The sequence below is a fragment of the Myotis lucifugus genome, unplaced genomic scaffold (genome assembly GCF_000147115.1).
Source record: "Myotis lucifugus unplaced genomic scaffold, Myoluc2.0 scaffold_724, whole genome shotgun sequence".
NCBI lineage: Eukaryota > Metazoa > Chordata > Mammalia > Chiroptera > Vespertilionidae > Myotis > Myotis lucifugus.
In genome coordinates, this window is record NW_005871772.1 from 136,510 (window position 1) to 146,522 (window position 10,013).

The 10,013-nt window shown below is 45.6% G+C and overlaps 2 protein-coding genes and 1 long non-coding RNA gene across 8 annotated transcripts in view; 1 reads left to right on the plus strand and 2 right to left on the minus strand.

Moving 5' to 3' along the window:
- Positions 1-275, minus strand: part of EXOC8 (exocyst complex component 8) — a 4,036-nt gene extending 3,761 nt beyond the window's left edge. The window contains 1 exon segment of the mRNA XM_006109746.3: positions 191-275. Within this exon segment, the coding sequence (XP_006109808.2) occupies positions 191-275 (85 nt within the window).
- Positions 151-8,232, plus strand: SPRTN (SprT-like N-terminal domain). Of its 6 annotated transcripts, none has more exons than XM_023746713.1 (5): positions 151-336; positions 502-525; positions 1,917-2,045; positions 4,851-5,103; positions 6,022-8,232. In XM_023746713.1, the coding sequence occupies exons 1-5, from the start codon at positions 274-276 to the stop codon at positions 6,744-6,746; spliced, it is 1,194 nt and encodes a 397-aa protein (XP_023602481.1). In that variant the 5' UTR covers positions 151-273; the 3' UTR covers positions 6,747-8,232. The 6 variants fall into 6 exon arrangements, with proteins under 6 accessions (XP_023602481.1, XP_006105833.2, XP_023602483.1 ...); XM_023746715.1 differs by lacking the exon at positions 502-525 and adding an exon at positions 651-772 and having other exon boundaries at positions 218-336; XM_006105771.3 differs by lacking the exon at positions 502-525 and having other exon boundaries at positions 164-336.
- A 168-nt stretch (positions 8,233-8,400) lies between these two features.
- The window catches only part of LOC102421449, a 29,847-nt gene continuing 28,234 nt past the window's right edge, over positions 8,401-10,013 (minus strand). Inside the window, exon 6 of the long non-coding RNA XR_001346013.2 lies at positions 8,401-8,415. This is a non-coding gene — a long non-coding RNA (uncharacterized LOC102421449). The remainder of the gene's footprint in view (positions 8,416-10,013) is intronic.

Consider the following 10,013-nt stretch of genomic DNA (forward strand, 5'->3'; position numbering starts at 1 on the left):
ATATGAAGAGAAGATGTTTAAAAGAAGCAGTAGGGTGCCTCGTTCGATATATTGATTTGAACTATTATATTTTATGGCTAAGCGGAGCCGGGACGCTCTCTCGGCTGCCCGAGGGCCCACCTCCCGGGACGCCGTCCGCCCCAGCCCTCCGGTGGGAGCGGCCCCGGCTGTGCGGGGCTTGGCTGGTCACGGGTCCCTGGTGCGTGTCGGTGACGCTCTCCCGGTGATTCTTCCAGGTGCGCGGGGATCTGCTCGTACGAAGGGAAGGGCGGCATGTGCTCCATCCGCCTCAGCGAGCCGCTCCTGAAGCTGCGACCCAGGAAGGACCTCGTGGAGGTATTTCTTCTCCGCATAAACCCGGTGCCTGGCTCCCTAACGGAGACAGTCTTACCGATTTAGGCGGCTGCGAACCGCGAATGTAAAAAATATATGTGTCAGTGGTTCCTCGTTGCAGACTGTAATTGTGGAGCAAATAGTAATGATGACCTTCTATGTTCCCAGTGCCTCAGGGTTACAGGCTTTCAGGTATGGTATCGAATTTGGTGTTTATACCAGTAATTGACAAGTTTCAATGCGTGTTAGCCTCGTTTTTGTAAATGAGGAAATTAAGGTTCAGAGGGTTAAATAACTGCTTTAAGCTGCATATTTAGAAAACGGAGAAAAACTTAGGATCCATCTCTTCCTATCAAGACACAAATTTTGATTCTCTTCTGTTCAACCACCCGTGGTGTCGCCCTCCCCGGACGTGGAGCGGAGCTGGCAGCGCCCACCAGTGAGCGGGTGCCCTTCCTGCCAGGGGGGATGGCTCTCCTGCGGGCAGAATGGGCGGCAGAAGCTCCTCGATGGCCTTTGTGGAGTCTGGTAGAGGCCTGAATTCCCAGGATGCTCAGCGGGTGACTTGTCTTCCCCAGTTAGATCACTTGAGACTAAGCCCCAAAGAGCATGGGGGGGTGGAGGGGGTTGGCAGATGTGGTAAAACCTGCTTGGAAATGCGAGGGATGCTGTTTTTAAGGATAATAAAAGGTAACGAGTGTCCCAACAAAGATGATACTTACACGCTGAACTAAACATTTAAAAACAGCGAAGATGGTAAATTTTATGTTACTGACTTTTTACCACAATTTTAAAAAGTAAACAGCTGCTAATGTAAAATGTTAATAAAAAACAAAGAAAGGAATAAAGAAACAAAGGCCAGAGAAAGAGAAAGGTAGGCATAAACACAATACCAGTCATTATATGACACAAAGACTAAACACTAGTTAAAGACATGGAATAACAAACTAGATTAAAAGAGACACATTAAAGACTCTTACGTTCGCTCTGGCCGGGTAGCTCAGCTGGTTAGAGCGTCGTCCCCATACACCAAGGTTTTGGGTTTGAACCCCGGTTAGGGGACATACAAGAATCATCAATGAAAGCACAACAAATCAGTGTGTTTCCTTCTCATATGGGTTACTTATGTCTTTTTCTGTGAACTGTCTGTGACCTTGGCACATTTTAAAGTTGGGTTATTGGTCATTTTCCTGTTGACTAGTTATATTTTAGGAATGAATAGCCAGTGAGTGAGTTGCATATATATTTTTGAGTTTGTTCACTTAACTTACGGTGTCTCCCCCCACCCCCCATACAGAAATTTATAATTTTTTATGTAGTGATTTCATTGATCTGGATTTTGATTAAGAGATAAAAAGGCTTTCCAGGAACAGGGAGTTGCTAACGCAGGACCTATAGAGCTTCAGATATTCTGTGCAGTTCTGTGCACGTGTGCTTGTATGTTTTTCTAGAAAGATGCCTCATGACTTTTATCAGCATCTGAGAGGAGCCTGTGAGCCAAAGGTTAAGGCCCCAGGTAGAGTAAGAAAATGCATGTTTATTTCAACAGCACCAGAAACTAATATGATTGTTTTCCGTTTCAGACCCTCTTGCATGAGATGATCCACGCCTACTTATTTGTCACTAATAACGATAAAGACCGGGAAGGGCACGGCCCTGAGTTTTGTAAGCACATGCATCGCATCAATCGCCTGACTGGAGCCAACATTACGGTATGTGAAGCCACACACATTGCTGATATTCAGTAGTTCATTCATCCAGTAGTTGTGAGATTTAGTGAAAGATAGAGAACTGGGTAGAAACAAATACTTTCTTGGAGGATTTTGCCCAGAAGCAGGAGGCCTGGAGACGCTGACTCGGGAGGGGCAGCGGAGCCGGCCTTCCTGGAGGCACCTTTCCTGCGGTCGCATCAGGCCTGCAATCCCTCTTCTGGGCTGTTGACGGCGGTCTCCCACATGTTTCATTAGTATAGTCTCCTCCTTCAGTCCACCCTGTGTTCTGCGCCGCTTCACGTCCTTCCCTTTCCCAAGTCGACTTCGATTTCTATTGCGACGTAATATTGTAGGAGGTGGCAGAGCCTGGGGCCCGAAGAGCATGAGGGTCAGACTGCGTGAGTTCAGGTGCTGGTCTGAACTGTGGGCCTACTTAACTCCTCTCCGCCTCATCTTACATGGAAAGTGGGGATGAGCACAATAACTTGGCTTGGATCCTTATGAGGATAGAAGGAGAAAATACATGCAGAACCTTTTAGCACAGTTTGGGTACTAATTAAATATTAGTTGTTTTTATTGTTATCAATTGGTCTTATCAGATAACCTCTCTGTTCCTTTTTTTCCTTAACCTCCACATTCCCCTGCTTAGATAGGTCTTGTGTTGCTAACTGAACTTTCCACCTCCATCCCCTCCTCAAACCCTCCCTAAACTGCCGCTTTTGTTTGCTGTCAACATGTTCTTCATCTGCCCAGTGGGCTCTGACTTCTCTGTCCTTTAAGTCTCAACAGACATTGAACCTTCTGCAGGATTTTATCTTCTCAACCCAGGGCGCTCTCCCTCTTCCTAGCCCTCTGTATATGATGCTTAATGGAGCGAGCACCTCTGGAAGGACTTAACAGACTTTGAACGGAAGTGAACCAAATAGGACATTCTTGCATAAATTCTTTGGTTTTTGGGGTATCACCTTCCTTTAATAGGCAGTAGAGGCCAGTGTGATGAAAAACAAAAAGTGCTCCCCTTGATGTATTTTTCTAGCTGTCAGTGCTAACTTTCTAGAGCGCTCATTAATTAGTATAGAGTTACTTCAACATCAAGAAAGTGGCTTGCGTTAAAGAACAATCACAGAGAGCCCAGATTAGCAAAAGCATCGTGGAGCTGCCAGTATAAAAGGCTTCTGGTCTCATTAGAATTTGCACTTTCAGCTCAGCGGGAAGAGGATATATTCTTTTATCTTGGAGGCCTGTGTGTTGTTAGGTCGGAGAGGTTTGATCGAGTGGACACCCTTGCTTTTTCAGGTTACATCCTGTTATAACAAACTCCACAGGCCTCCAGTTTCACACTGCGGAACCATTTTCTTTTAGTGACCACATTGTTAAAAGTGACATTCCCCGGCTGTAGGAGTTATAGGAGTTGGAAGCAAAACAGATCCAATTCCCAGATTTTGTGGCCAATTAGTAAGCAGAATTCTCAACAGGAGGGAAGGCAGGTCTTACATCCATGCCTCTGCCCCGAGCCTCTGTCGCCCGTCTCTTCCGCACCTAATACAGTACCCATTGTCTGCATGCTGGCCGAGCAATAGGGTTTTTCTTGCTTATGATGGAGAGATGGGGAGTGTAAAACGATCTGTAGAGTTACAGAAAGCTTAGCATTCTTTCCCACATCGGGAATTTATAAAAGTATATCTTATAAAAAAAGTAAAAAATCGCTGAGGCCGGTTTGGCTCAGTGGATGGAGCGTCGGCCTGCGGACTGAGGGGTCCCAGGTTCGATTCCGGTCGAGGGCATGTGCCTGGGTTGCGGGCACATCTCCAGTGGGGGATATGCAGGAGGCAGCTGGTCGATGTTTCTCTCTCATCGATGTTTCTGACTCTCTCTCTGTCTCCCTTCCTCTCTGTAGAAAATCAATAAAATATATTTAAAAAAAAAAAAAAAGTAAAAAATCTCATATACAGATGCTCCTTATCTTGGACAGATAGTCATGTTCCCCTGAGGACAGAAGAAAAGGGACTCATTTAGGAGAATCCGTCTTTAAATGGTGCCTGCCACCCTCATTGCCACCAAGGAGGGAGGGCTGGCCTTCCTTCAGTCCCAAGTCTGCATCTGCCTCTGCTTAGGCTCTAAATAGGATCTCATCTCAGGGTGAAACAGTGATCCTGGGTAAGGAGTGAAAAGCACGTTTACAGGGAACCTGGACCCATTGAATGAAGCTCCTCAGTCAGGCAGCAAACATTGGTCCCTTCAGGGGCCACACGTACATTAGCCACCGAGGACGCAGAGATGAAAACATTAGAATTCTGGACGGTGTTTCCCCCTCCAGCAGATAAATGAACCCACAGGCTTCTTCAGAGACTCGAGCGGAGAGCCGCCAGGTGCGGAGAGCGGGCTTCCGCGGAGGCTGCACGGGCGAGGGGCTTGTGTTCAGGGAGCTCAGCATGGAAAGGAGCCCTCAGCCCTTTGGTGCTAAACTTGTAGGGAAACAGTTTTTATTGTTATGGCACACAGACTCTTGTTTTTTATCCTAAGTTTTTATCATTAAATTCGTTTTCTAAAACTTTAGCATGTATGGAGGCTTTGCATTTTTCTAAAAGGCTTTCTTTTTGTCTTCTCATCCACATTTAACTGCTGCTCTTCCCCATTAAAGTGAACTTTGACCAGAGCTAAATATAATTGCTGTATTTCCCAAAATAAAACTTCAGAAAGTCCTAGGAAACTGGAAAGCTTAAAAACAAAAAAAAACACCCCTTTTGTATTTTCTTAAAATTGTTAAGTTGCCTACTCAGTGCTAAACCCTCTCTTTCAAACCAGATATACCACACCTTCCACGACGAGGTGGACGAGTACCGGCGCCATTGGTGGCGCTGCGATGGGCCGTGCCAGTTCCAGAAGCCCTACTACGGCTACGTGAAGCGCGCGACCAACAGGGCTCCCTCCGCGCACGACTACTGGTGGGCCGAGCACCAGAGCACCTGTGGGGGCACTTACATCAAAATCAAGGAACCGGAGAACTACTCCAAGAAAGGCAAAGGAAAGACAAAGCTCGCAGCAGCGGAAAATAAAGGTAACCCTGTTACATGCCACCTTTTCCACAACGGTAGCTACAGCGTAAAGACAGTACCATCTTTTAGAAAGCTGGCACACAATATTAAGAGAATCTTAAGGGTTGTTTCTCGAAGTTTTCCAGTGTGGGCTTATAAAACTCTTATAGCCCGTGAATGATGGTAGAAAAAAAACACGTGTAGATGGAAGTAAAAGTCGAAATCGTTTCCACGGATAAATATTTGAGGTCCCCCTTCCCTATGACTCAGTGAGTCATTAGGAAACAGAAGGCAAAAAGATTGTCAAAACAAAAACACTAATTCCAACAACAATGCCCGGAACGTGAGCCGTTCCTACACCCCTTCCTATCAGCTGGATTCTGTCCAGCTGACCCTCCTATTGATGTGTGTCCTTCCATTGGGAGGAGAATGGGGACAGGATGTGACATGTGCCTGCAAGGACTTCGTCGTCAGGTTTCTCCCTTTCCTGACAAGTCCAGTCCCTGCCTTTTGAAGAGGGAACAGGTTACTAGAGTTCATGCTTCCTCCCCGGGAAGTTGTTGGTTTGATGGGGGACCGGGCATGTAAGCTGCACTTCCCCAATCCGAGACGCTCGGTTGAGGAGCTGTAGAGGGATTTAGGGGCGATCACACCTGGGTGTTGTGAGGAGGAGGCTGTGGCAGGTGGTGGGCTTTCCCCTCCTGGAACGAAGCTTTCAGATGCTAAGCAACGTTCAGGGTAAAGTTATGTCGCTGCAGGTCTTTGCCTGATAAAATGAGAGCATGTTTTTTATCCTTTGTGTTCTCTGAGTACGAGCTGCTGAAGATGGTCTTTCTTTCATTAATAGGTAATTATATGGATCTAAGTTAGAATGAAACACTTTAGTATGTGTTACTGTATGTATTTGGGTGAAGGAAAAGTCTCACTTGCCTCTGTTGCAGATAAAACGAATGGAGTCGTGCCGTTTAGCGGGAGAGGCCACGTCCTGGGAGAAACAAACAACCTCCTGTCCTCTGGGAGGTTCGCCACTTCACGTGCTAATAAAACCCAGGACCCTTCAGGTCCAGACCACTCAGCCAGTGCTGAGAGATGGAATGCGAAAACGGAGGTGAAATTTGAACAGAACGGTTCCAGGAAAAAAACAACGGCCTCCCCTGTGCTTCACACCAGTCGCCAGAGCGTGGTGAGCAACTACTTCCCCCGAGCGTCCGTGGCCAACCAGAAGGCGTTCAGGAGCGTGAGCGGGTCCCCCACGAAGGGCGCCGCGGTGGGCGACATGGGGAAGAGCTCTGCCTCATCTGCTTCTCAGAGAAGGACTTCCTCCTCCAAGGCCGCCCTCAGGAACTCGCTCAAAGCCGGGGAGGCGATGTCCGCGACTGCGTCCCGGGCGGAAGCCGAACCCCCCAGGAAACAGCGCCGGCGGGAAGACAAGACGGCTTTTGACAATTTTTTCATCAAGAAAGAGAAAACGCGAAGCGGCGGCGGCGATCCCCAGTGCAGCTCACGCCCTGCGGCTGCAACGCCGAGTTCCAGCAGCTCCACCAGCCAGAGCACAACAGTGGCTTGTCCTGTGTGTCAGGGTGAGGTGCTGGAGGCTCAGATCAACGAGCACTTAGATGTGTGCCTTGAAGGCGAGAGCAGCAAAGTCAAAAGAAGAAATCTTTAAAAAGAATGGGTCTCACACACCAGCAGTGTGACCTCACCATTCGTGTCAGTCACTCAGGAAGTTCTGGGAAATACTAAGATGTGTAGGTTATAGTCTAGCTGTAGTCCCCAACAGATGTTCTATTTTACATATACCTACGACACTGTAATGTAAAATATTTGTCCAAGGTGCTATATTTATATTCCCTCGTGCCTTACGTATACTGCAGCCCAGCTCTGCGTGTTTACATGCATAGTTTTCAGATACTCTTCTTTCTTGCTCTTAAAGGTTTTAAATATTTTAATCTTTTTGTGTACTTCCCTCAAAATATTTAGTGAGGAATTAAATATTTGGTTAAATTGAGTATTTATTAATATTAAAACTCATTCCTAGTACTGTTCATGTGTATAGTGTCAAGCATATTGACCAAAACACAATCTAGAATACAAAGGTAGCTGTGTTAGGGTACTCAAGGTTATTTAAAAAACTTTTTAGATTTTTTCCTCCCAAATCTTAACAGGAAATACATTTTATATACTTGAATTTTATTTGTTTGACTTTGGTGGTAACTGATTTTAGGTGAAAGTAGATATCTTTTGGAGTATTACTAGTCAAATAGCCACTATGATTTTCTAGGCCAGAGTTTAGTTTTTTCAAAATTTAGCAAAATGTGTGGCTAAAACTTGGTGCTAAGTAATTAATATATATAACAGAGCAGAGTTAGTTGCCTAGTTTATGCGACAGTGAACCATTGTCTGAAAGTAGTAGTATGACGCTATAAGCCAAAGTTGAAACCATTCTAATAATAGGAATATTTTAGCAAAGGAATATTTTAGTGAAGGAACCTACTTTTATCAGTTTACTTCTGTCTCCTGGCTATTCCTCCAGCATATTGGCATATTCCTAAGACGTGAGTTCCCCAGTTTTCTTTCTTCTGAACTTGGGTGCAACATGACTTGTATGTACATGAGGCGCAGAGATCCTCGGGGTGCAGCTGGGGTCCTCGTGGTGCCTCTACCCAGCTAACACCCACACTCCCTGAACGTGACCACTGTTTTCTTCTCTCACCACAGGTTGGTTTAGCTCGTTTCTGAACTTCATAAAGTAACCTTTGTTGATTTGTGTAGCATAAGTTCATTCTTTTTTAAAAATTGCTCTGTAGTATGTATGTGAATATGCCAGCATGTATACATCCATTCTAAATTAATGGACGTTTGAATTACTTCCCGTCGGAGCTGGCGATGACGAATAATGCTGCTAAGAACATTGTCCTTTTCTTGGGCATGTACCCAGGATCGGCTTGCGGGCTCACAGGGTGTATTTATGGTTAGCTATAGTAGATGTTGCCAGTTGATGCTCCTACCAGCAATGTGTGAGGGTTTCAGTTGTCCAGTTAACACTATTATCAATCCTTGTCATTTTAGCCTATCTGGTTAACAGTTCACAAGTTTTGATATTTCTCAAGTATGAAGTTGAAAAGTATTTAATAAATATAAATTACTTAAAATGTGTGTATTATGAATATATGTGGTTACACAGGAGACAAAGGCAGGTTAATTTCCATATGGTAAGTGCTGCCAAGGTTCCCACCAGGTGCTGTGGGACTTAGGACATCGGGGGACAGCCCAGGGCTTCAGGGGACGTTCCTTGGAGATGACATCCGAGTTGCTCTAGGGCGAGACAAGTTGGCCTGGTAAGAGGATGGAAAGAGTTGAAAAGAGAAGGAACAGAAAATGCCAGGAAATAGAGCAGCCCATTCTTCCTGAAGAACTACGCTGCTCCACAGGAATAGAGTGAATGTGAGGGACATAGCGAGAATTTTGAGGGCAGCGACCCTATCTTACGTTGTCCGTGTGGTCCCTGAAAACACACCTGTTGGTTCAGGTGGGGCAGCGCACCTGGGACTCCAGCTTGTAAGCCAGTCAACATCTGAGAAGTGTCTGATGGATTCTCTGCGGGCAACACAGACGGGGGTAAGAAAGCAGTGGGATGGAGGATGGAATGGAGAAGTATTTAGGTGTAAAATCGAGCTGCTCAGTTTCAAGCAATGATGGAAGAAATATGGTTAGCTATAGAGAATACTGAAATTAAATTTGTAACTAAGTCTTCACTTTAACCTGCTAAATTACTTTTTAAGAATTCTGTTACTCCCAAATCTGAGTCATTTATCAAAGAAATAGTTTTCTGTTCTATTGATTGAGGTTCTTCCCCTTTAAAGCAAACTTCCTACCCTAATACGGAGCTGGTGATTCTGGGTCCACCTCTAAACGCTGTCTCCCTCGTTTAGGTAGATGGGGAGTACACTTCATTTGGGATTTCTGAAGTCAAGGTTATACGCTACCTAGCAAAACTATCTCTAAAGTTAGTGTTTTGTCTTGATGACAAAAAACTTCTCTGGCTGTTCCAAAGCTCTGAGACTTTTCTACGAAGCTGATAGGGTTTTTAAGTAAATTAGAAAGTCAACGTGAAACAGCCGCTGGGTCTTGGCAAACGTGGTGCCCAGCTGTGAGCCCAACGCCCACCCAGCATCGCGTCTCATTGGGCTGCGGGAGGACAAAGCTAAACGCTGTGGTTTGATCATCTTTACTGAGAGGCAGTCGTTGCCTTTCTAGCAATCTGTTGTGGTGGCTGACTAGCAGCAGAGCCACCAGATGAGGAGAAACTCTAATGTACAATCATCACAGGTCAGATTGCCTCAGGAGTGGAAATGAACAGAAAAGGGTGCGATGTGGAGATTAGCTCTGGCTTGCCTTTATTTTTTCTGACATTCCACTAGAATATTGTAAGTTGTATGACCACATACTTCATCATCACATGAAATAAAAGGTAAAAGACTTAAGTGACTCTGGAACTAAAGTTTACAACCTGTGTATTGTGATGCAGAAACCTGCTGGCGATAAACCTACAAGATTTACCCTCTTGTTTACTGAACACCAGGTGGCGCTCTTGGTAAGTGCAATTGCTCGGAAATACCCCAGGGCAAAGTAAGCCCAAAGGATCAGAGAGAAACTTGCCAACAGCGGTAACAGTAACTGCCAGTTCTGATTCACAGAAAGGAAAGGATAGCTCATGATCTCAGGTCCAGGGAGAGGGACACAGCAAGCCAAGGACTCATCTACAGGGCACCTTCACCTCCCCAAACATTTCACCTTTCACTCAACACAAGAGTCTTATGCAAGAAAGAAACCAGGACTCACATATAGCAAAACATGGTAATGCCCGGCCGGTGTGGCTCAATGGTTTAGCACCAACCCATGAACCAGGAAGTCACACAGTTCGATTCCCGGT

Coding starts and splice junctions, on each gene's coding strand:
- SPRTN (XM_023746711.1), top strand. CDS start 430: ATGTGTCAGTGGTTCCTCGTTGCAGACTGTAATTGTGGAGCAAATAGT. Junction 526..1,916: donor TCAGGGTTACAGGCTTTCAG/GTATGGTATCGA, acceptor TTTCCGTTTCAG/ACCCTCTTGCATGAGATGAT. Junction 2,046..4,850: donor TGACTGGAGCCAACATTACG/GTATGTGAAGCC, acceptor CTTTCAAACCAG/ATATACCACACCTTCCACGA.